Source organism: Monodelphis domestica, chromosome 4 (genome assembly GCF_027887165.1).
Source record: "Monodelphis domestica isolate mMonDom1 chromosome 4, mMonDom1.pri, whole genome shotgun sequence".
In the NCBI taxonomy this organism is placed as follows: Eukaryota; Metazoa; Chordata; class Mammalia; order Didelphimorphia; family Didelphidae; genus Monodelphis; species Monodelphis domestica.
The window spans coordinates 206,952,152-206,978,661 of NC_077230.1; the positions used below are offsets into that span (position 1 = coordinate 206,952,152).

At 35.6% G+C, this 26,510-nt stretch overlaps 1 protein-coding gene and 1 long non-coding RNA gene across 2 annotated transcripts; both read right to left on the minus strand.

Annotated features, from left to right (window-relative positions):
* Window positions 1–629: 629 nt before the first annotated feature.
* SLC40A1 (solute carrier family 40 member 1) lies at window positions 630–20,283 on the minus strand. Its single transcript, XM_001378472.5, has 8 exons — window positions 19,582–20,283; window positions 18,776–18,843; window positions 13,226–13,385; window positions 10,994–11,109; window positions 9,896–10,022; window positions 6,079–6,324; window positions 3,952–4,611; window positions 630–2,327 (listed from the first exon to the last, which is right to left on the minus strand). The coding sequence occupies exons 1-8, from the start codon at window positions 19,622–19,624 to the stop codon at window positions 2,014–2,016; spliced, it is 1,734 nt and encodes a 577-aa protein (XP_001378509.1). The 5' UTR covers window positions 19,625–20,283; the 3' UTR covers window positions 630–2,013.
* A 1,419-nt stretch (window positions 20,284–21,702) lies between these two features.
* LOC130453737 (uncharacterized) lies at window positions 21,703–24,193 on the minus strand. The gene is made up of 3 exons (XR_008911267.1): window positions 23,862–24,193; window positions 23,675–23,765; window positions 21,703–22,035 (listed from the first exon to the last, which is right to left on the minus strand). It is a non-coding gene; the product is annotated as an uncharacterized LOC130453737 (long non-coding RNA).
* Window positions 24,194–26,510: the final 2,317 nt, after the last annotated feature.

Sequence of the window (26,510 nt, forward strand, 5' to 3'; positions counted from 1 at the left end):
CAGAGGTATAGACAAGAATGGATGAGTCAAGGTATGGGATTTTTGTTTTATTTTGAAGGTAGAGCAGACAAGAATTATCTATAGGTAGTGGGGATTCAAACAAAAGAAAGGAAGAAAATGGAAGGTTAGAGACTCGGAAAGATAGAGGAGACAATCATCTGAAAAAGTTGGGATGAAAAGGGATCATTTATGTATGGTAAAGGGGTTTGCCTTGGTAAGAAGGGCCACTTATTCATGAAGGAGGGAGGAGATAGTGACAGAAGGCATCTGAGTGACACAAAGAGGAAGTAATAGCGGTAAGGTCTTGGGAAATGGCTTCAAATTTTTTAGTGAAATATGAAGAAAGATTTTATGTCACTCACTAGTGGAATATACCAAATGATCACACTCCCTGAACTGTATCACACTAGCCCATACAATCAACTATTTCCTCACCACCTAGTCTCCATCTAAGTATGTCTGAATGCCTCTGTATGTTCATGCACATCAATATAAAGAGGGAGGAAAAATAGAACCATCCCACAAAAGGCAAGTCGTAGAAAATTGTAGCTTTTAAAAATGAAAACTGTTGAAAGAAAACTACAGCAAGCACTCTATCAAAGTGCTTAAGGAAAAGCATTTTGGAAACATTTTTATATAGAAATATTTATTACAAAGATTTTCTTTACAACAAAGTAAATCACATGGTCATACTATAGATAAAATGAAAAGGGAAGAAGGAAAAGATTAAGCATTAACAACAAAAAAGAAAGTGCTCATAGCAACATATTGCAGTCTCCATGAAAGTGCATCAATGGCTAATGCCAAAGTACCAACTTGGTACTGGCATACTCAATAATGACTGGTGAAATTTATAAAGCAAAAATGCAAATGTTCTTTATTTTTCTTCTAAAGACATTTAGATGGAACACATTTATGAACCTATTCTTACTATACAACTAGTTTAAAATAGTTTCTGGATATAAAAGGGTACAAATAGTTTCTGGCTACAAAAAGCATACCACTGCCTTACTAAAAGTTTATTTAACAAGTCAGGTGGTTTATAAAAACAAAAACTTTGCCAAGAACTTCCTTGTTCTTTATACTTTACTCCAAACTGTGTAGGGTCAAGACACTCATAATCCAAGATTGAAGAGGTGTTTTAATTCAGTGGCAGGATTACAATTCAGATACACCCCTTTTCATGTTCTTTTCTAGCTCCTAGTTTACATAATTTGATTATTGCCATATGAAGACTACTTTCAGCATGCCTTGCATCTTTAGGTAAAGATGGTTATAATGCTACCTTATAACTATATCTGTAGCTTATATGCTAGTTCATTATATGAAATGCTACATATGTGTAATATGATACTTTGCTCTATTCTAAACCCTGTGGTAATAATAAAAATAAAGGTGCTTTCCCAAGTTTAACCAAAATATCCATGGCAAGAGAATACTACATGATTTCAAAACTTTCCATATCCCTCTCAAACTCTTACCATCAATAGGATAATACTGAGACCAGGCTAGCAAACTCAAATTTTCATGGTTGAAGGAGAAATTATTTTTAATAATTCTATTTAAATGATGAGGATAAGATAAAAGGAACATGAGGCTAGCCTTCCTCGAGAAGAATAAAGACAACTAACATTTTAGTGGTCAAGCAATGTTATCTAAATTCTAGAGCATATGAATGGATAAACAATGGACATCTATCAAGAGCAACCATATTAAAGCATAGACATCTCTTTTCTATTCTAGAACCTAGGAGAAAGGGGGCAAAAAAAGACCATCAGCAATACCAATATACTCCCTAAATTTCAGTTGTTGTGGTAGTTTCCCTAGGAGTTTAATCTCTAGATATGAAAGAGATTCCTTAATTCATATTTACACATTTTTAGTTTCTTTGAAGCTTTCTCCCTTAAGGTTTACTGTCATAAACCCAAAAGAAACATTTTGACCATTTATGGGTGCCCTAAAATAAGGACTGGTGCTACAATTCCGTAACAGGGATAGCAGGAATGAACTGCACTATACAACAGACACATTATTTTCTGCTTCACTGGAGACTGTTTTTGTATCAGAACAACAAACAAAGAGCTGATTTCCCAGAGTTTTCTGGGCATAGCGGAAATACATCATATGGCCCATTACCACAAAAGAGACTGAAATCAATACAAGTAAACCAAAAGCTTCAGGATTGGGAGCCAAGATGACCATGATGAAATGAACAAGATCTAGAAGATAGTTCATAGAATTCTGTACACCATTTATAATGCCTCGTTCTGATTCTATTACATTTTCTTGCAGCAACTGTGTCACAGTCAAATCAAAGGCCCAAAGACCTGTAATGACAGAAAAAAAAAGATTTGAAATACTTTCAATTTCTGCATATTTGATTCATGATCACATTTTCTAATTTCCCCAAAAAAATCTCACTGTATTTTTAAAATAAAGATTTGACACTTGTTTATTCACATGTAAAAGAGGGAGATAAGAATATTTTTCCATCTACCTGGCATGATTTTGTGTACGGAAAGCTATCAAATTTTTTAAATGTCATATAAATGTGAGTCCTTCTTAAAGGATCATGGATTAAAAGCTAGAAAGAAGATTGAAGGTCACTGAATTCAAATTCTTCATTGTTGATAAGAACTAAAGTTTATAAAGTTCTCAGGGAAATTCAAAATTTTACCCAACATTTCACTTCACAGGTTGCAGTTAGGGTACAAGCCTAAATTCTTTAATCTGATACCAACTGACACCTGCAGTACAGTAGGAAGAAAATTGAATTTATTTTCAGATGACTAAAGTTCAAATCCCAGATCTACTATTTACCAACTGTGTAATCTTGGACAAGTCAGAAAGTCTCTCATTTTCCCTTACCTATAAAATGAGGGTATAGGATTAGATGATCTATACTGTTTTCCAACTCTAAATCCAAAGTTATTGTTCCCGGAAGAGGCTTACCATCATATCTGCTAATAACTTAAGCTATTCAAACCAACACAAATAACATGTTTATAAAGAACCAAATACACACACAATTTTACTCTGCTAGTGATTAACCAAGTATAGTTAGTATACAATGTGGAAGGAAGTCTCTGAAATCCAATCTGGGATATCATATGTAAAGATTACTAGAAATAATAGCATTTTAAAGTAATGAAATGAATAGCACTTGTATATTCATGATTAAGAGCTTAAGTTCTCCTTATAATTTAATTAGTAAACTCTCTACCTCTAGGCTTGATTCTTTATAATAAACCTATCTTGGCTGAATATTGATATGTCTAATAAATTAGTGCATTCATTTCATGCCACAAGATAAATACAATTTCTAGGAAGAAATCCAGAAATAACATGCTAGCAGTTAATTATTGCTTAAATTTGCTCTGTAATTCTAACTCTGTGAACTTCCCTTTAGATCTATGAAAAACAAAACAAAAAAAATCAACAAAAAGGATAGCAATTATCATCTATTCTTTTTCTGAATAACCCTACAACCCACCCAAACACCTCCTGATTCTCATGTAACTACACTGGGACAAAAAATGAAAGTAAAAGTCTTTGACTTGGGTTGTATAGCTATGAAATTTCTCAATTTCCAAATAAAAGTGTAATGGAGCAGTGAACAGTCCACTATCTTTTCTCAACCATTGAGTTCTCTTAAAGAACTAATTCTAATGAAAAAAAAAAAAGATAAGGAATAGTATAGGTGGGGGACTTAGAGATTAAAGCTTAATATGTTTGTTGCTACCTGAATTAACATATCAGAATTAAGATTATTTAGAAATATCCTTAAACACTAAGCATCTAGATGTGCTTAGTATTACCTAAGAATATTAAATGCTACTTTAAAAAATATTCAAGGAAACAACTGTCTCTATTCTTGCATTGCTGAATCATTTGCCTTCTTTTTAAGTAATAGATATATTTCAAAACACAAGGAAAAAAAAACTTCCTTACCAATTCTAGCAGCAATGACTCCTGCAAAGAGCAGACTGACAGAGATTAAAGACACAGGCTTAGGACTCATTTCTGGGTATTCCTTAATAGGATAAGACTCATTTAGTAAGTTGTGCATTCCAGTTGAGAAGGAGGTTTCAGGTCTGTCGGTAGGTACCATTTGGTGCAATTCCTCACTTTGAATTAATCTAGTACGGATGTCTTCAAAGGGAGAAACTGATAAATCCAAAGGACTTCCAGGCATGAAAACAGAGATCACACACAGGGTCAAACAGGCCATCTGGCTTATTCCAGAGATCACACCTGTTTGAACCAGGCCACACTTTTGGCGTAGTTTGGTGAAAGCCACTGTTCCCATAATACCAGTGATGGCTGAGGCTGCCATGAGAAGACTGAGTACTGAGCCACTCAGACCCTGAGTGTAGGCATACCCAGTAGTGATACAGTCAAAGCCTAGGACAGTCATATAAAGGAAAGAAAGACCCAAGCCAGCCAAAAACACTGGTTGATTGTAGTATGAGATCCATCCATCACGGAAAGTACGGAAAGGTTCTGCTATCTGGGAAGCACAGCCAGGCTCTTTTTCAGTCTCAAACTCATACTTCTTAAGATCTTTTTCACCCATCAGATGGGATCCCTCCTGGGCTTTTGACTCAATATCTGTTTAAAATAACAAAAAAACATTGATTCTTAACTACTTAGTTTAGGAAAACAATGAAAGCCATTCAGCAAGTTACCTTAAAACTATACATAAAAACCTAATCGTTATTCTTCCACTCCCCCAACTATCATGTGTTCTTTTATTATTTTATTTAAATCACATTTTCTGTTATTTTATTAAACTATGTAATTTATTTCAATAACAATTTGAGTATTCTGTTCAAAAAGCAAGGCTATGAAATGCTAAAGAATTTTCTAAAAAAACGTATAACACCTACATTTTAATGTCTCTTAAATAATGGTTAAATTTGTACTTTTTTTTTAAATTCTGTCTTAGAAGTGATACTAAATATCAGTTCCAAGGCAAAAGAATGACAAGAGCTAGGGAATAGCATTTAAGTGACTTGCCCAGGGACATGCTAGAAGTATCAGAGGTCATATTTAAACCCAGGACATCCCATCTCCAAGCCTGGCTCTCAAAGCACTGAGCCACCAGTAGCTGCTTCTCTTTTACCTTTTTTAACTTGTTGTTTCCCTCATTACAATGTAACATCCTTGAGGGCATGCCTTTCTCTGCCTCTTAAGTATTTAGCACAGTTCCTTAGATAATAAAGTGTTTTAAAAAGCTTGTAAGCTCACTGATTTCTTCAAATACCCTTTATCACCTCTTCATTTTTGGTCTGTTGTCAAGCCAAACCCCCCACCCCCCAAAAAATTCCACCTTAAGGCATCCCAATAATTCTACCCTGTTCTAATCTCCCCATACCTCAAATTCACAGGTCAAGCCTCCTTTCCTCACTGCTTATAGCACCAGGCAGTCAGGAGATAGCCATGCTTGACAAGACCCAAATGGATTCAAGAAAGCCTGGGTTTTGCCTCATTAAATAAGATATTTCATTTTTAACCTCAAGTGTCAAGTTGTAAGATTGAGGTCCTGATAGGGGATAAAGATAGAGACTGAACCTATGACTTCATTAGCAAAGAGAAATTCTGGGTAAGGAATAGCCTTCTACAAAAGCAAGTGTACACCTCTTATAGTCCTTTCTTTTTCTCTCTCAAAACCCTCTCCTTCTATCTTAGTATCACTATTAAGAGAGAAGTCATTGGGATTAAATGACTTGTCCAGAATCATACAGCTAGAAATTGTCTAAAGACACATTTGAACTTGAATCCTCTAACCTCAAACCTAGAGTTCTATCCACTATGCTATCTAGCTGCCCTCTTCTTCAAGAGTCTTACACATTTTCCTGGGGCAATGAGAAGTTAAATGACTTGCCTGAGAGCAAAAAGCTAGCATGAGTCAGATGTGGGACTTGGACTGAGGATTTCCTGGTTTTATGGTCCAACTCTCTACTGACTACACAAACTACCTCCTTGGATGTCTTGAATGCTTCTGAAACTCTGAATATGTCCAAAATCATTTGGTTTAGTTATAGGGATAGATTTGATCATTTTTTTTTAGAGTACCTTTCTGTAAATTCAGTTGTTTCAGTTCTGTTTCATCTACTTTTGGAAGGGTTTTCAAAGCCAGAGCTGGAGTTTTCTGATAAACTTTCCAAAGTAAGAAGTACTCCACACACATGGAGACCAAATTCCATGCAGAAATGAATCCACACCCAATCACTGGGGAGCCAAATGTCATTATCTGACCAACAGCCATCGGGGCCAGAATATTAGTTAACTGGTCGATTCTTCTTATTGTAGCATTCATACCTGTGGAAAATCATTTAATGAAAGACATTTGTAAAAAATCTATAAAAGAAACATATAAAATCATTTGTATGCTATCAAAATACAGACCTAATCTCAAAAAGTTTTTTTTTAATAGTTTCAATGTACTATTTTGGTAGAAATATTGGTTTTTTTAACCAAGTTATAATGTCTCTCTCTTTTTTTTTTTGCGTACTTGGAAATACATTTGCTAAGTTTCAAAACAGAAAAAGTCATTCTATGTGAAAGAAAACCCAGGCCTGAAACCTACCTGTCTTGTCATTTTCTATATTGCAGGGCTAGGGTGAGAATTAACAAGATTCTATATGTTGTTCACAGCACCTTTAGAGAAATGCACTACATAAGTCCCAAGCCTATGATTAGGAAAAAAAAAAACTACCTTTAATATTTTTTTAATTCCTTCTGTTAGTCAATTACCTTCTAGTTGGGCCCATTAGACTATTGATAACAAAAGAACTTTGAAATGTTTCCTAGAGAAGCTAAGGTAATATTGATTTTTAAATGAGGCTATTTTCCACAGTGATTTAATTACCTAAAACAGTAATCACTTAATAAATGTGTGGTATTTGAGATTCCATCTTCTATATTTTTTATGTGTAGATATAACCCAAATGTCCAGGAAATAAGTGTTAAATAAAAACTAATAACTGGATTATTTAGATCAAAAAATCTTTTCATCTAAAAGATCAAGATAAGTGTGACTGATTTTAATTTGGATAGATATGGTCATGTTAATTTTCTGCCTCATTTTGTAACTATAAATACCTTTCAGTTTAATTATTATTATGTACTGATGGTTTCTTACACAACTATTACTTCTACTACACTTAGAACTTAATTTTTCCTGTTTGCAAGTAATTATGTCAATAGTATCTAAATTTCATTTTCTGAGGTTGGTATGTATTATATTTGTAATATATAATCCTTGAAACTAAGTACTAACTACATTTAAAGGGAAGGACAAGTCAAACAAGAATTTAAAATGGCAAGGATTCATTTAAAAAATAGCACAGAGTACAAGTTAGTAATTGAATGTGAAATCATTCTTAATTTAGAAATCAAACTACATATTAGATTGAAATTTAGGATAAATAGGCAAGGAAGACACCCTTAAAAACTATGTTTTGAAAAAGTAGGAAAAAATATGTGCCACCATTTTAGGTAAGAAATCAATTTATATAAAAGCAAATGGTAAAAAAAAAAACAAAAAACTTTTCTTTAACATATTTAGTTTTTATTTTAGGAGACAATAAAAATGCAGATGTGTGTGTGTGTGTCAACAAAGAACCCCTGAAAAGGAGGCACTAATGAGCAGTTATTTTTACATGATGGTCAATCATTTAAGTATTTTAAAAATTATTCATTGCCTAAAGGAACCAGACTACCAAAAAAGAAGAAGAAGAATTCTAAAAAAGAGAAAGAACAGTATGATGGGAACTTTAAGAGGAAAAAAACAAAGCTCAGAATGAGTCATACCTATTAGGGGGCCTGCATTCCAGAAGGGCTAGGCCTTATCTTAGAGTTCAATATGCAAAACAGATATGATATGCTAAATATTAAATCTGCTTGTAAGAAGAAAGGTTAATGACAAAATTAGAACCATTACTTTAATTCTAGGTGGTACACAGGTAAAAGTCTTCTGAGCTGCATTCTACTGCACTAAATTGTTGGCAGGTACATACAGGTCCCTAAAGGCACCATAGCATTACCATTCAAATTACTATGTTGCTACTAAAAAAATATTCCCTTACTCAAGAAACCTTAAGGTCCCCCTACTGCATCAAATCCAAACTTTTCTCTTAGCCTTTTAGGTCCTCCACTAACTATGGTCCCTCTTTTGTCATCTATTGTTATGAATTTACTGTAATATTGCTCAAGAAACCCATTGCCAACAACTTGCATGGTCCAACTTCCTTATTCTTGAATATTCTATACCTGTCTAATCCCTTCTGCAATACCCAAGTCAAAGTTAGTATCTCCAGAAAGCTTTTCCTGATTAAAGGAGAGAGCCAAGTGGAATGGGTGACTCTGAGCCTCATTGGTAGAAGTGTTTTAACTGTCTCACTTTTCTCTACAATGTTTTTTTAAGTCTTCTTAGTTCTTTTAAATATTGGTCTATGTTCCTCTAAATATAAGGCACACCCCTAAAATGAGAGCTCTTTGGAAAAACATATTTTATGCTAAAAAAGAGAACATGGATTACAAGATACTCAGTTCAAGGGACAAAAAATATGATTTATGTTTAGACCAACATCGTTTTTCATATCTAGAATATTTTAAAATTCTTTAGGCAGGGGTTATATAGTATCTATTTCCTTAGTATCCCAAATAATGTCTACTGTATCACTGTCTGCATATAGTACATTCTCAAATAAAAGGGTGTTGATTAAAGCTATGATAAAGAGTTTTTTTTGGTATTAAGTAAAAGTATCTTCTTCAGTCTTTGGGGGAAATGTGATGTCCTTAGAAATGAATAATATTCATTAGTCATCATTTTTTCAATCATTTACTATTTTAAGTCAATTGGGGTAGAAATTCCCTCCACCAACACCAATGGTGATCAATTTATAATTTAATGGATTAGCCAAAGGCAGTTAATTTGACTGAGGTTCAAAGGGGTGAGGATTAAGGGTTCCTCCTGATTCTGTCCAGTAATCTAGCCTAGACTAGTATGCAATCCTGCCTCTCATGTTCTAAAGAATAAAAACTGGACCTGTGATTTCATTGGGATAGGGAAATACCACATAAGGGAACTCTATCCATCAATGTAATGGTTGGTACCTCCCCTCCAATTTATTGCAGTTCTATGAAGTCGTTTAGAGTAGAGTTATCAAATTCTTGGGTGGACTGCAGACTGCCCACAACACTTCCTATACTACCAGAAATATGTAAAAATGTAACTTTGTGTTCAGTGGTGTACAACTCTTTGTGACCCCATTTGGGGTTTTCTTGGCAAAGATACTAGAATGGTTTGCCATTTCTTTCTTTGATAAATTATAACTGGGGAACATTTAATGAAATACAAAGTATAGTGAAGATAGTGGTTCAATTTCTATTTGAGTCTGACATCACCAATCTAGAGCAGTAAAAGATTCAGTGGTTTGCCCAGGATCACAATAGACAGTGTGGGTAAGAAGTGAGAGTTAGTCAGATCTTCCTGGCTTTGAGGACAGCAATCAACTGACTATTTATTCTCAATAATGAGAGGAAAAAAACAATAATCAAACCAACGGAATCAAGAGAGTACAAAAGAGACATTGTCCCTCTCTTCTAGTTTTAAATATAATGTTAAGAACAGTTTATAAATTTATCATTACTGCACAAACCAATTTTGTTATAGTTGTTTGGGTTTGTGAACTGATATTAGGAATCTGACTGCAAAAGTACTGTATTTTCCAGCTATTATTGTTAGTTTCTGGAACATAAAAAAAAAAAGCCTACAGACTTCTTTGTCATCACTGACTTAAGTATATTTCCGGAGATAACAAGTCCAGTTAAAGAAGGTGAGGGGGGAAAGTGGGGAAAAAAGCAACTAAAGCCTACTACATTTTACCTGCTAATTTGCTTCTGTCATCCCCTGCAACAACAACAATCCAGTCTCTCTGAATTGTGATCCCAGTAGCAGTGCTGGCCAAATTTGCAATATTTGCAATACTGATGATCAGGATATAACAGAAAGTCTAAAGAATCACAAAGGGAGAAGTCAGTTAAAATTCTAAGTCTAAAGAACTTCCCTTACAACAACTTTACACATTATTCTTTGGTAATATAATGAAGTAATTCAAATTTTAACATTCATTTGCTAAAAACCATTTTATTTTCTATAAACATTAGCAAAATGTGCTAGCCAGAGGTTCTCTGAGGTTAGAAAGTACTTTGAAACTTAGGCATTTTCTTCATCTTGGGTCATGTGTTTAACAGAATTTAAATAAATACTGAAATGCTAATAAAAACAATTTAAGGCAAAAGTTAAAAACATGTTCATGGAGTATGCCCTCCCTACACATAGTTGAGGCAACGAGGCTGGTCAGGGGATAGAGCACTGCTGGGCAGAGAGTCTGGAAGACCCAAATTCAAATTTGGCCTCAGATACTTACTAGCCTTGTGACCCTGAACAAGTCATTTTAAATCTACTTGCCTCAGTTTCCTCAACTGCAAAATGGAGTTGATAATAGTACCTATTTAACAATATTGTTGGGAGAATCAAATCAATTAATATTTGCAAAACTGTTTAACCCAGTGTCTTACACAATTAAAATATTTATTCCCTAACCCTTTTCTCGGGCTTATTCCCATAGGAAGAAACATAGAATTATGTGCTCTCTCCTCATGGCCCAATTTCAATAAATGACATTAAGCACTTTGTTTTTCATCATATTCCATTCCTTTTCTCAGTGAAGCCACTACCATAAAATCACAGTTTGAAGGGCTCCTGAGAAATCACTTAATTCAGTCCACTCATCATACCATGTGTCTGAACTTTATAGTATGGATGAACCCCCATGTATGTGTAGTTCCTTATAAACAATAGACAAATCTCAATAACAATGTCCTGAAGCCTCATGTACAGAATTAAAAGTAGAAACCATGCTTAAATCTTTTATGACAAACACTTGTTAAAATCTTATTATTAAAGTATTTGAGAACTTACAAGAATCCATCCATTATACATGGTCATAAGTTCAATTTTATGTAAGAAAACCATCATTAGGATGATGCCACACACGATGACTGAAACATTCTGTACAACCAAAGAAGTCTGGGCCACTACAGCAAGGAAGGGGAGAGAAAAAAAGATTGCATAATGTTTAGTGAGACAATATCCACTTTGACTTCAGAATTAGAATTACTTGAAGATATAATTGCAGTAAGTAGCATACCCCTATACACATACAAAAAAAACTAACTCTATCAATTCACTGAAATAAATCCCATCTCAGCTATTCCCTATACCTCCCCCTACATACTCTAAATCAAACATGAATAACTTACCCACAAGATAAGGTAGACCCAACACAAGTTACTATGGTCACTCATAATGACCAGTTTCTAAAAGATTACATGAGAAATTGTTTATTTCAGTTTATTATTTTTCAAGTACCCTGATTCAAGGAGGAATAAAATCCCCACTGGTACTATTATATCTTACTTAAGATTCATAGATGAGACTTGTGTGACAACTGTCTGTACTAACATCTAGAATTAGTAGTTTCCGACATGATGAACTGAAGCCTACAAGACAAAATAATACATGGAGAAATCTGCCAAGAATACAGAAATAGTTTATGCTTTTATCAAAATAAATTTTTGCTGCTGATAAATCATTAGTTACCTTTTTCTCAGACAATTTTAGCATTCCTACAGTGAAAAGTACAGCAGATCAGAGAAGAAAGAATCAGAAATCTGGAATTAACCTAGACTTAGAGAATCTTAGAAGTCCAGAATTAGTCAGAAAGCCTGGATTCAGTCAATCAATAAACATTTTAATAAATAAATGAGCACTTATTATGTGCCAGCACTGTGTCAAATGTTGGGGGTACAAAAAAAAAGACAAAAGATAGTCCTTTTCCTCAAGAAGCTTGCAATCTATTGGAAATCCCAATTTTCCCCTTGTTACTTATATGACCTTTGGCAATTCCCTTTCTCTTTTTGTGCCTCAGGATTTTCATCTGAAGAATGAAGAGAATGTCTGCCCTACATATCTCATAGGGCTATCACTTCTGAAAGCATTTGGAAAATTATATATTGCTATATAAGTAAAAAATAATTTTTAAAAACTTCTTTCTCTATCCCTCATTTTTTATTACTACAGAAAGACTACAGCTCACTAGTGTTAAAATTATGAGCTATTCAAAAAACTAGCATGACCCACCCAGCCAGCTTATAACATACAAAATAACTAGGATAAAAAATTAGGACACAGAACTTTCCTTCAGAGAGCTGATCTGGAACACAGAAACATTAAAGTTAATTTTGCTTTCCTCTAGAACTTCTAACAATCTTGTCAGACTTTTTGGTTACAATTGAGTGAGTAATTCAGGAAATTTTTGCCAGAATTATCTGCATTGGCCATCTACACTGCCCTGTGTCAGTAGACAATTAAAACTGTTCAATCTTTTGATTAATTTCTTGGCTGTGTTGAACTGGCTTCCCCAATTGTGCAGCATGGAGAAAAGTGTGTAAATAACAACGTCTAACAAAAACAACATATTCCAGCATAACATGGCCTTTTACTCCACAGATACAGATAAAAAACCTTGCACTGATAAGGGACTTTAAGATTTCAAATCCTCTAAAACACCACTATAAAAAAGCCCCATTTAAGCAGTTTGCCTGCAAGATAGTTATATATCCCATTCCCAGCATTAGTCTTATAAAAGGATTCTATAGCATTTTCAAGAGAAATCAAGCCTGAGTCAAGCCAGCTTCTAACGTTTAACATAGTGTCACTTGATGTTAATTATTAACATTTGGACTTTACCAGGAACTAGAGTTATTTTTTAAGTCTTTTATTTATTCCCCAAGTACAAATGTATCAGGCATTCCTACATGGTCCAGGATCCAGGAACTCTACCACCACCACCACCACAACACATATATGCATAGAAAATGCTGCCATGGAGGGGCACATAAGTATTTAACAAATACTTGCTGGATTAAAGTGCTTCAAGTGCTCAAAAATCCTCCAATTTGGTTACAACTGCTACTATGGAAGAAACAATCGAAGACTTTGCAGGAAGAAAAAAAACGTCTTTTTTTTCTGGCACAATCTTCCTCATCACAAATTAGATAATTCATTGACTTCCTTTCTTCTCCCCTCACCTTAAATATAGATCAGGCAAATCTCCTTGAATTGAAGAGGATGGGTTTAAAGAATACCAACCTTTCAGTCGTGGATTCTTGTCTACCCAATCTCCAATGATGGCTCCCAGAACCAGAACAGAGCCTGCCACCACCAGCCCATAGACAGCTGTTAAGAGCAGGCTGTTTCCATAGAGTTCAACAAGAAACACAGATACTGCAAAATGCCACATCCGATCTCCCTTGAATTAAAAAAAAAAATGGAAGGAAGTAGAAGACTTAATTAGTATTTTCATTTTCTAGATTATTATACACAGACAATTGCTTTCTTATTGGAAGTACCCCTTTCAGCTAATAATCCCCAGTGAGACATTACCTACTTACATATCAGTGTGAGACAAGATAGAAGCAGATACAAAGAAAGGCAAAAGATTGTCCCTGCTCTCAAGAAGCTTATATTCTAATGTGAAAGATAACATTCAAATAACTAGGTACAGACAAGGTACATATGGGATAAATAGGGAAAATTAAAAGAGGAGGGTACTAGAATTAAAGAGGATTGGGAAAGACTTACTGTAGAAGGTAGTGTTTTAATGGACACTTGAAGGAAGTTGGAGGGAATATTGCACATACAATGTAAATTAGAGGTAATCTCCTAGGGTGGGAGCCAGAGTGGGTAAGTAGGGAACTGAAAAAAACTCACTGAGGTAGGTAGCTAGATGGCTCAGTGGACTGAGAGCCAAGCCCAGAGATGGGAGGTCCTGGGTTTAAATCTGGTCTCAGATACTTCCTAGCTGTGTGACTCTGAGAAAGTCACTTAACCCCCATTGCCTAGCTCTTACCATTCCTCTGACTTAGAACCAATACCCAATATTGATCCTATGGTGGAAGGTAAGAATTTTTTTTTAAAAGGTAAAAAAAAATCCACAACTCTTCTGACACATTTTTTGTCTCTCAATATAAAGTTACTTGATAGCCCTATATCCAAGAGTTTAAATTGGCAATCCTGATAAACCACAGGAGGACAGATTTAATCAACAACTGTTGCCCCCTGCTCTATCCCTTATTTCCACTGGGCATCACACTTTTGGGAGCACCAGTGCTCTGGTGCCACTGATAGAACTAACACAACCTTGGATGAAATCAAACTTACTCTCAATCAAAGAGTAAAACTTTGCTACAGAACTATAGTTAAATTGGAAGAAGTGAGAGTGTTTTATTGAAACTCAGTATTATATCCCCCAGTGTATGTTCCACCACAATCTGTACAAAGTGAGCATTTAATATAAGTGAAGTTATTTTTTGGAGTTCAATAAACAAACATCAGTCAGGAAAAGGCCAGTTTCCTCATCTGTAAGATTAAAGGGTTGTACTTGATGATGTTAAGATCCTTCCCAGCTCTTAGATTCTGTGATATGATTGATTCCCTGTGGTAACTTTACAAAAGAACAAAATATTTAACAGGAAAGGCAACTAGATGCAGAAAGATAAATTTAACCAGTGCCAATTTTGACATTAAATGGAAGGAGTCAGTAAAAGGTCTAAATTGTTACACAAACATATATATCTCGTGTGAAAGCTTTTAAAACACTAGTAATAAATGCTTGTTGAAAAATAAATCATTATGACATTCAAGGGATGATATTTTTATTTTCTAAAACACTGATTCCTGCTGAGTAGGTAAAATGCTCACAGAACTCAAATGCACCAGAGACAGTAAAAACTGAAAATAAAATCTAAAGAAGGATTTAGATGAATTCATAGATAATTGACTTATGAATGATTATTCAAGGGAAGTAGAATCATCTGAGAAATCTTTGAAAGAGAAATTATTCTATTTATACTATGAAGTTAGCAGAGCTTTGAAGAGAATTTAGTCATAGCGATGCATTATTTGATGGTGAAAACTGTAAAGTGTTTTTGGAAATCAGATTAATAAAGCAGAATACACAGAGAAAGTGGGGCAGGGAGTTTCACTTTAGAAAAAAATAGATAGGAAGTTTGTTTTGCTTAAAAATTAACCAAAAAGCAGCTATGCTAAAAATTACAACACTCTATAATTAAAACAGCAGGCTTTCAAAATCATTCAAAGAACATATATAAATAAGCAAATTACATTTCAGCAATGTGCTTTTTCAATTAACATGATCTATAAGCACATATAGATACATGTGTCTATGTGCAAAAATTCCCTTGATTGAGGGTAGCATTATGTTTGACTAGAGAATAAAGAGAGGCAGATTTTATTCTAATACCTAAACCAGTAGATAGTTCTCTCTATACAAAAGGGAACCCAAATGCTAAAAGAAAGAGGTTGCACCAGCAAATGAAATTCTTCTTGCCTAACTTGAAGATTAAGAAATACAATTTTTAATTTTTTGTTTAGTCTCCTGTACTTCTTCCAAAAGACTTGGTTTTAGAATCATCTTTAGCAGATGCACTAATGGGAACACTGCTTTGTCAAATTTTCTTTCCTTCTTGCTCTTTCCTCCCTCCCTGCCTTGTCACATACTTTAACTCCCCTCTCCATACCATTGCTATTGCCTGGAGAGGGGAAGAAGGCAGTTCCAATAGAACTTGAAAGTCAGTCTTTTAAGACATTTCAGATTCTAGTCTATTTAAGTTAAAATGCAATAATGAGACAACAGAGATGACAAAGTGGTATCAAAGGCAATCCCTGAGGCTGTGATGTCAGGCTTTTAGGAAGGCATTCTAAAAAGAAGCCAGTTTCCATATTGTCTCAGTGAATAATGGAATTGTTGTCATATACAAGGCAGTGTCATATGGTACTAAAAATGAAAGAAAAAATAAACACTGGACTTGGAGTCAGAAGATGAGGGTTTGAGCCCTACTTCTGCTACTTGGCTATCTGTAACTTTGGCAAGTCACATTCTCTGACTGTCCCTTCTATCTTCATTTCTTAAATGGCAGGATAGGGGAGAAATGTTGAACTAAATGATATAAATTTTTTTCCAGTTAAAACATTCTATAAAGATTTAATTTAATTAATTTAGTAAGGTAGTAGCCAACAGTTGTTTGTTTTTTTCTAAAAATAAAGGTTGACTTTATTATGTATACACGTTTTTGCTGAGGCTCCCTTGTCCATGACATCTCTCTACGTTTGCTGAGACGGACAAGATTCTCTACACTTGAAATGTCTTCTCTTTTCCTCCCTTTATTAATCTCTAATCCCAACTGGTGGAAATCCTCCTTATCTTTTATAACCTTGTTCAAATACCTTTTCCACAAAGCCTTCCCTGATCTTCCCAGTCACCATTTTTTATCTTGCCTCAGACCTCACCCAACCCACATTTTACATAAGTGCTTCATTTTCTATTGTTTATTTATTATATATGTGTCATGATCCTTATAGCTTATGAGGTTCAAGAAAGTAGGGTATGTGTGTGGAGGGAGGGAGAGGAAAAAGGATGGCAGAGAAGAGAGAGGGGGAGAGACACAGAGAGGAGAGACAGAGACAGTTTAAAAAATGTTTGTTGAAGTTGAGGGCAGGACAACTAGGGTTATAGTTAGACGTTTGAGCACAGATTTCTAATCATCTAAACAAATGACCACTTTAAATGTAAAAAGTGGAGATCAACTAAAGGTGACCCGATTTCTTCTATTTTAAAATTTCCCCCTTTTTAAAGGGACTTTTGGGATGATCAATTTCTTCCTTTTATTTGTTGGGGGGGGGGGTTATTTGTCTAACAGAATTTTAAGTGATTGGAGGTCACTTCTTTATATCAGTCAAAGCAACTGGAACAGAATAGGTGCTCTCAATAAATATTTGTTGATTGGTAATCATGATCAGCCAAATAAAAAGTTACTCAACTCTAGACTATAGAGTTTAGCCAAGCAAAAACAGGTGAAGACAATCTTTCTACCCTAAGAAGTCTCACAAATGGTAGGATGAAATATTTAAAGAAAATGTTTTCCTAGTGTTTAAATCAGGAGGAAAAATACAGAACCTAAGATTCTCTTCATATTTTTTGGTTCAAAATGAGAGGAGGAGGAGAAGCTAAATTCTAGAGTATTTTAAATTCAACTTTCCCTTTGCCTGGGTTGCTTTAGGATTATATTAACTGATCATCTCTTTGTGGAGGGAGGGGAAATTTTTCAAGTGATTGAAAAATCCTGCTTGAGTAGCAGTTTGTCTCCTTTTAGACAAATCTAACCTCCCAACCTGATTAACTACAGCTCAAAGAAATAAACCTTAAATTTGTTAAATATTTGCAAGTGAAGCATCTTCTGAGTGCATGGACTAAGCCCTATCAATAATCTAAGAATGACAAACACTATATTTCTACTGCCATTTATTGATCTTCCAAGTTTATTATATTTGCTTATGAAAAACAAGCTACAGGTTTAACTTTACTGAGGGCAATTTCCCAAGCGGAAGACCGACAGGGACTATGAGAATATCTGCTGTTTGGACTGTAACCAACTCACACTAACCACACTTTGTTTACAGTTTATTTGCAGAGTCACTCTCATCTGCTCAAACTGACTTAAGAGACATGTGCCTGCCTTTTTAAACAACAGTAGATAAACTATTATTAAATGTTAGATTAAATATTTAAATTTTATTACATAAAAACACAAGGCATAGATTTTTTTTTCTATTTCATTAATGGGTCAAAGATAATCATATAAAACTTTAGAAATATAAAAAATTCCTAAAATCATCTTCAGCTTCTCTCAAAATTCTCATCTAATTTTTAATATAACATGATGCATGAGTATGATGCATTCAACTTCTTTTTTAAAGGGAGGCAACACTTATTAATAAAGGGATTCTTAAATCAACAATTAGGGACTGACCTACCTTCCTTGTGAAGTTGGCCAGTATAATTATTCCCATTTTGCTGATGACAGAACCAAAGCATATAATTTTAGTGTAGCACAGATGGCAAATTGGTGGCATAATTTCTACATAGTTTTTGAAGTTCAAGCATCTTACTTCATTTGACCACAAACTGGTTTGCTTCACAGATGGCTACCAGCTAATAATATACAATAAATATAAGACCAACCTTTTAAAGCACCTAAATATTCATTCTCATTGATCCTATTACTTGCAAATATAAATGTTAATTCTGGCCATCCCTGGATGCTTTCTGTACAGTCCCTAGGAGCCCATACTGGAAGCAAATTTCCACCAAAGAAAAAAATAGAGAATCACTTTCAATTTTTAAAAAAATGTTTTTGTCATGGTTACATGATTCATGTTGTCTCCCCTCTTCCCTCCCTACTTTCAAATATTTTGAAAAAGAAGTTATAGGCTATCTTCACTCCTTTTTAAACACAGAATCACCATTACTCTTTATGCCAATCTAGTAAGGACACAAACATACACATTAGATACCTTAAAGATTTTTTGTCAGTTTGGCTTTACATTTTGGACACCTGTATCCTATTTCAAAGTAATTCTATATAAAGTTGATATTATAGTCATCAAATGGAATTTACTAGTGACCATGGGAAAAAAGATGGTAAGAATGCTAGTCAAAACAAGCACTTAAGTGATTTAACTCTTTAATAGCACCACAAGTCAATTCAATGGTCATATGTCAGAATTTAAGGAAAAACTTGTTAACTTATGTAGCAATCACTAGAGTACAGTTTTACTTACCCAGGTAGACAGAGAATGACCAAGGTAGAGAAGAAATTTTGCAGAGTTAACATATTCTTTAAAGGATCCTGCAAAGGCAGAAAGAGTGCATTTGGTTTTTGTGAAAAGGTATTCTTTTGATTGTACTACTAAATCTCTCAAGTCATCATTTTCTTTCTTTTATAACTTATTGTGATTGTCATTTCATAAAATAAGCCCTATATTTCTTACCAGGTCCCTAAAATAAGTGAGACAATTTGTATTCTTAACTATGAAGTCTGTTTATTTGACTACACTTACCAGTTGAGGAATTGCATAAAATGAGAACAGCTCTCTCCAGCATACTTCCCCTTTTGCCTTTTAGTCAGAGCCACATACACTCTTCCCCTGACCATTCCCATACATTCCATTTGTATAAGGAACTTTTTAGGTGAGGAAAATCTCTTACAATGCAGGCAGCAATTTCTCTGCTATGTATGGTCCTAAGGGTTTCTTAGATCTCAGACAGCTTAAGTGACTTGCCTGGGGTTACATACCAGTATGTGCCAGATGAAGATTTGAACTCAGGTCTTCCTGGTTTCTGGGCCATTGTCCCCAATACTGCCTCTCTGGCATGTCTATACCTTCAGTAGAAAAATGACCCCTCTTTTCTCACCTTTAAACTATGGCTGCCATGAATTCCTCTGTTCCCATTACTTACCAAAATACAAGATTGCTAAAAAAGAAAAAAAAATCTCTGTGGCTAAAAAGCTACCCAATCTACTTACCCACTCATACCCATTAGGTCAATGGACATAAGAAACATAACTGCTCACATCCCCACTCACCACAGCATCCTCCACGAGTGTTTTGGTCATTTGTCCCGATCATGACACCAAAAGGACTTGGTTGACTTTTCTTTGTCCTCTGCTTTTGCTGCTGCTACTGATGTTTTGTTGTTGTTTTTTGTCATTAACTGGAGTGCAAATAACTGGAGATAGCACCAACAAAAAAAACAAAGAAACAAAACAAAAACAACACACTAGCAAATAAAAAAAAAATTAAGGCGCCCCGGGATTTCTCTTTGTTTTCTTTCCAAACTTAGCTATCACTGTAGCTGAAGTTGGAAAGCTATAGCCTTATGGCGAAGGGTGCGATGCAGGCAGACTCGGGTAAGCTGTTGGGGCGCCTCAAGAGAGGCTCCCAGCTACCTTGGCTGTCACCCACAGAGGGCCTCGACCTGAGCACTTATATCCTGGCCTGGGGGTGGAGCTTGGGCTGGCACCTGGCCAGCGCCAGTCCCACTTAAGCTCACCCGAGAAAGCGCATGGCGCTGATCGTTTGGCAGTAGCGCATCCATCCACGCCCTTGCGGCGGTAGGGAGTGAGAAGCATAACCTGCGCCCTTAGAGTATAAGAATATAAAGCTGTCCCGAGACTCCAGGACGTGCACCTCCGCAAAGGGACGTGGGAAACCTGGGAGCATTTTTGGGGATGGAAATTCCAGTTGTCCGGGTTTTCGCCTGTGCTGAAGAGGAGGGCAAAGAGAAGAATCTGGGGGGCGTGGTGGAGGCGAGCCTCGGAAGAAGGGGGAGGAGATATGAGAGAGAGGGAGGGGATGTTCAGCCTTAGCCACCCGGGGGGCTCCGGTGGGAAGTTGCATGCGCCTACTGGGCTCCAGCACTAGAGGGTGGGAGGAGAGCAGGTTGTGTGGCACTGTGAAATTTTTGAGCCTTCTGCTTGAGCTGAGTTTTTGTTTTTGTTTTTCCCAGTGAAGGATAATCTCTTGAGTCCACTTCACGAAAATAATTATCACTGGCTATTCTCTTCAGCTTTCTGAAAGCCTAGCGAATAGTATGACTTTAAAGAGAAAAGGCTAGGGTCAAATTCCAGATTTCCCATTTTGTTACCTTGCACAAATTCCCCCCCATCCCCTTTTCCCCCTCACTTATAAACATTCTATCTTCCCTTGCTTCATCTAACACCCACTAGTACTTTCTCTCTTACTACCTTGTGTTTGGACACCTTGTATTTATATTGTATTTATTCCATGTATGCTTATACATAGGTAACTGTTGTCTCCCCAAGTATATAAGCTGCTCGAGTTTAATTTTTTTTTGTCTTTGTGTCTCCTAACATCATTGACCACATAGTAGGGCAAGGGACTCGACCTGTCATTTGGTTGATATAAGGAATTCCCATGAGAGTAAACTGCCTCTTCCAAAGAAAGGCAGCACCCTCTCTGTAATACAGGTTACCTAGTCTTAGGAAGTTGCCTAAAATGAGAGGATAAGTTAATTGCCCAGGTTCACATTGCCTTTGTCAGGGGAAGATCTAACTTCGAAGCTGTCTATGCACCACAGAGACACATACCTAAGTGTTCAAATTAGGAATTTAATAAATGTTTCTTGATTGACTGCAAAATGAAAGAAATGAACTAGAGCAGTAGTGTCAAACCTCCCTCTTTCAATAGGAAGTCTTCCCAACCCCTCTTAATTCCAGTATTTATTGGTCATTCCAGCCTACTGATTATTTCCTATTTATCCTGCATGTGGCTTGCTTTGAACTTATTTGCGTGTTATCTCCCTAATTAGATGGGAAGCTTCTTAAGGGCAGGGATGTCTATTGATTCTTTTTGTATTCCCAGTGCTTACCACAGTGCCTCGAACTTTGTGGGTGCTTAATAAAAGTTAGTCTAAATCTCTTAGGTCTTGTTCTTGAGGTTGAAATCCAGGTGATCCTCCTAAATCATCTCAGGATGTCTTTTGCCAGGAGGAAAAAAAAAGAAGGTATAAGCACATTTATCATCCTACTCTTCACAAGCTTTTCTCTCTCCTTTTCCTTCCTTAACTTCCTCGACTTCTCCTAATCTTGTTAGTAGGTTGGTCTGCAGTCTTTCCCCAGACCAAAACTCTTCAGCATTTTCAGCCTGGGGGGGGGGGGGGGGGGGGAGAGAGAGACTCAGCCTGTCTTCTTTCTTCTACCCAGTCACAATAAAACACGGAAAATGGATTCTTCATATTGGCCCTTGGAGTGGAAATGAACTGAATAGCTAGTTAGTGGTGAAGGAGAAGACTAGAAAGAGCTTATATAGTAAGCAGTCTCTGGGGCTAGATGTGTACTGCTACAAAGGAGCAAGGGTGGGGCACAGTTGGATTCAGTTAGGATGTGGTCTGGAGGATAGAGATAGGAGATTTACAGTTTAGTTACTTTACTTAACAACTGCTGTTTTCCTTTCTCCCTTCTTTTTTCCACAAGCCTGTCATGTCTTCTCTCTCCAAAGGAGGTTTCCTTCTTTGACTCCTGAAGATGCAGAATTATGGTGATTTTGCTTTAAGCTTTACATAGCTAACTTTACTGTTATATTTATAATAATATTTAGTATTTATAATATATTTTATATTAATCAGTGGGAATTTTATTATTAAACCCAGTGGTGCTAGATCCAGATGAATAAGAATGCAAAAAACAATCTGTAATCCCTATAATCTCATACTCTAAAAGAGGAAACAGGCATAAAAATAACTAAGTATCTACAAGATATAGAGAGAGTTAATGGAAGGTAATCTCAGAGGAAAGGACACTAGTATGGAGGGGACTGGGACAGGAACTCCTGGAGAAGTTAGGATTAGATTGGGTTGAGTCTTCAAGAAAACCAGGGAAATGCTGAGGTAGAGGTTAACGAAGGAAGAGTATTCCAGAAATGGTTGACTACAAATGCCAAGGCATGAGAAAGGAAACAGAGTGTCTTTCATCTTATATTACTTCATTTGAGAGTAGGTTATTATTGTTTCTTCATATCTTTAAAGAAGCAGAAAATTATAGATCGATTGACTAGGAAAACTGATTGAAAGGAGGGCAATTAAGGTCATTCAATGATGAAAAAAAATAGTACACCATGGCAGTTGGATTTTTTAACTACCAGGTTAAAGCAAAGAAGATAATTATACTTCAAGTCTATTGGTTACAGTGCCTTTTTATTTTAAGGACCTCAAAGTATTTCATAAACATTAATTAATTCTTGCCATTATTATACTTTGAAGGAAGTACTTTATTCTGAATTCAACATATAGTTATATTGAAGTTAAATGACTTATATTAAGTAGACATGGTGAGAAATAGGTTAGAAATATGTAACCCAAGTCAATTTCTCTCAGAATGTTGTACTCAGAGGTAAGAGTGAACCTCTTGTTTTCTCTTGATTATAATAGGGTCTTGGGGAGCAAAAGTTAAGAGAGAACAGGGAGCAGATCATAAGCCTAGAGTTTATACTGCTATTAAGAGAGGGGAAAATATTCTGGGAAAAAGGAACCAAATCTATAAGGTCAAATACTGGTGAATTGTTTGAAGCTTCATCATAGAAATATGGATGTCCCAGATATAAATAAATGGGGTTGGGGGAGAGGGGGAATCACACAGTAATTGTGGTACATAAAGAGGAAGGGTCATAGAGATTAAAATTAGAAATGAGTTATCTAAATTTGGTTAGATTACAAATGGCAGAAAACTCTGGATTTAACCAGGAGTTCTAGATACCTAGATCTTGATAGACCAAACTATTTCTCTCAGAAACAGACAACGTGAATAGTTGATAAAAAAGCTTCTGTTTTCATTTTTTAAAACAGATCTTTAAAGTTAAAGGGTTAGACTAGATAATTTCTAAGATCCCATCTAGTTCCAAAAAAATTCTATCATTCTCTTATTATTTATATTTTTTTCCAGAAAGCAAAGAATACTACTTTTCTCTTACTATTTGTTGATCCCTACTTCAAGGTGAAATAACTTTTTATTTATTTTTTCATTTAATTTTCTGAATTTAAAAAAAAAGTTTGCTAATGGATTAACTAACTTCTTTTAAGTTCTGAGAAGAGAATATACTGGTCTTAAATTATTAACAAATATAACGCCATTAGGGAAAGAAAAGTTTTTTTTTTTTACTTACCCCCCCACCAAAGTACTCTGAGTTTCCTCTGCTATATCCGATGGTCTCACCAGCACAGAAAGCAGGGCAAAGAATCCTCCTCAGCACATCACTTTGAAGAGAAGTAATATAGTTGTCATCACTTAATACAGGAAAAACTCATACTCTAGAATTCTGATCTTTTTGAATGAAATGCCTTTCAGCCTACCTATGAGTTTTAAAACCATGTTATAACTTCCTCTTCTTCATGTTATAGGCACATCCCAAGCATCATTTGACGTTTTTCTAGTCTATGGATGTCGAATTGTCCCCTTGTGAGATGTTAGGTAGCAAGAACCAATTTTCTAGAAAGATGTATAGATGTGTATATCCTTTCTCCACTAATCATGTTGTCTGACCTCCAAACATACCCAGTGCTGAACGGCGTCTGCCTGTATCTAGATAGACACATACACATAAGTACATACACACTTTATAGATAAGCTACAGTTTCCTGTTTGAAACTGAAATAAGGGCTGTATCCAGAAATTTCCAAGAGTCTAGGAGTCATCACGTGGCGTTTTTCAATAGTAATGTTTATTGGACCAAGTGCTGGCCCACTAATGGATTCTTAAGGACTAGAAGATAACTCAAGGTCATCTAGTTTATCACCCTTCTGCTTAACTTAAGAACATCCAGGAAATAGTCTCACTTCTTTAAGTTTTCAGAAAAGGAAATGTACACAATCACATTAAGTAATTCATTTCTGTTTCTCAAAAACTCTAAAATTTGGAACTGGTTGTTACATTGTGCCCTAACGTAAATCTCTCATACAGTAGTCAAAGCCCATTTATTACCTTTTATCCTATCTTTAGCTAAGCAGGAGGTTGCTTACAATGGTAAGACATTATCCCTTCTTCTCCCCTCCGCCTTTTCTTCCTCAGGCCACATAAACAGTTACTGTAGGCTTTCATCACTGGTCTATTTTCCAAGTATTCAATTATTTTTATTACTCTTTTCTGGATACTTCCCAACTTCATAGTTCTACAACGTCCCAACTAAATATAATTCCCCAGTAAAACCAAAGTAATCAGGGGCAATTACCTTGAAGTTCCCTTCCCTACAGCCCTATTTTTCTCTACCCTTCACATACTTTTTCAGCAGCACTCTAATGATAACATATTCAGCTTTCCCTCATTCCATTTTTTGGTATACTCTTTATTTACTTTTTGCCCCCTCCCCATGGAAAACACTTCAGAAAGGGTTTCTCATTGTTTCTTAATTAGAGTGTCTACATGCCAATGGTGAGGGAGAGGCTTCATGTTTTTTAGGGGCCTTCCTCACCTTGAATGCAAAGAATACTTGGATAATATGGCCAAGGTTTTTTGATTTCCACCAACAAAAACAAATACAAGAAAAATATCATTTTTAGTCTTATAGAATTACTTACATTCAGAAAGATTCATATGCCTCAGTGGGGCATCTTCATCTTCCCTATGTTATAAATGAAGCAATAAAGTCCATGGAGGTTATCACTTGCCCAAGATGGCAAAGGCAGTAAATATCAGAGATGATATTAGAATTCAGATCCTCTGACTCCAGATTATTGGTCTTTCCACTGTATTATCCAGAATGATTTGTTCATAGAAATACAGCCAGAAAGTATCAGAGGCAGGATAGAAACCCAAGTCTTCCTGACTCAAGACTAATACACAAAGCTGCTTGGGATAATCTAATATTCACATACTAAAATGGCCTTCTAGACAGTTAATGATTGGACATGTCTCCTTCTCTAAAGTTTCTACCACTCCAATCCACACAACTGACTTTTATAAAGCATACTAATGACTATGTGAATACTCTCCCGACTCTATTCAAACTTCAATGGCTCCCCATTATCTGTAGTATCAAATATAAACTTCTCTAAGGTATTTTAAATCTTTCACAAACCTATCTTTCCAACTAGTAACAGTATTCATCTTCACACACAGTATGATTCTACCCAAACTGACTTTCTCACTCTTTCTAACTCAAAGGTCCTCCATCTCTCAACTCCATGCCTTTGCACTGACTTTACTCCATGACTCATCCCCACCTCTTAAAACCTTAGATTCCTCCAAGGCTCAGCTCAAGACCCATGCTTTTCCTGATTCCTCCAGTATTCACTCCAAAAATTATCTTTCATTAGTTCTGTATTTGTAGGAAGTTAAACTTTAATAGCTTAAAATTACAATAAGACTGTTGGACCACTTTTATGTATGTGGCTATATATGTTTGTGCTGAGGGAAGGTGCTGAGCTTTGAAAAGAACCTAGGGATTCTAGAAGGGCTTTAGGGGAGAAGATGGAATGCATTCCTACATAGGGAGCAGGATAGGAGAAAAAAGAGAGAAAGGAGATGGAACATTGTCTTTGAGATACAGCAGGTAGCCCAGTTTCCCTTAATTAGAAAGTAAATGAAGAGAAGTAGCATGTAATAAGTATGAAAAAAATTAGCTGGGACAATATTGAGAAGGGTTTTAAAAGTTAAACTGAGGAATTTGTATTTGATTCTTGCAGTAATCTGGACCCATTGAAGATTTTTGAGCATGGGGATAATACAATCAGTCCTGTATCTTAGAATTATCACATAAATGCTTATGTGAAATATGAATTGGACATAGAAGAGTCAAAGAGGCAGTAAGACCTAAATTGGAAGCTATTGTTATGGCCCAAGAGAAAGCTGATAACAAGAGCCTGAAACTTGGGTGGTGGACATGTGAATGGAGGGAATGGAACAGTGATCAGAAAATCTGTAGAAGTAGAATTGACAAGACTTGGAAATTGATTTTGTTCTTGGATTTATTATTACACACATTAGATAAGAAGCCAGTGTTCTGG

What these genes read in the sequence shown, in the direction of transcription:
- SLC40A1 (XM_001378472.5), bottom strand. Translation starts at nt 19,624, where the DNA reads ATGATCGGGACAAATGACCAAAACACTCGTGGAGGATGCTGTG. An exon ending in TGTATAATGGATGGATTCTT is followed by an intron (nt 10,023 to 10,993) that starts GTAAGTTCTCAA and finishes GTGATTCTTTAG; the next exon opens with ACTTTCTGTTATATCCTGAT. An exon ending in AGTCATTGCTGCTAGAATTG is followed by an intron (nt 2,328 to 3,951) that starts GTAAGGAAGTTT and finishes CTGTCATTACAG; the next exon opens with GTCTTTGGGCCTTTGATTTG.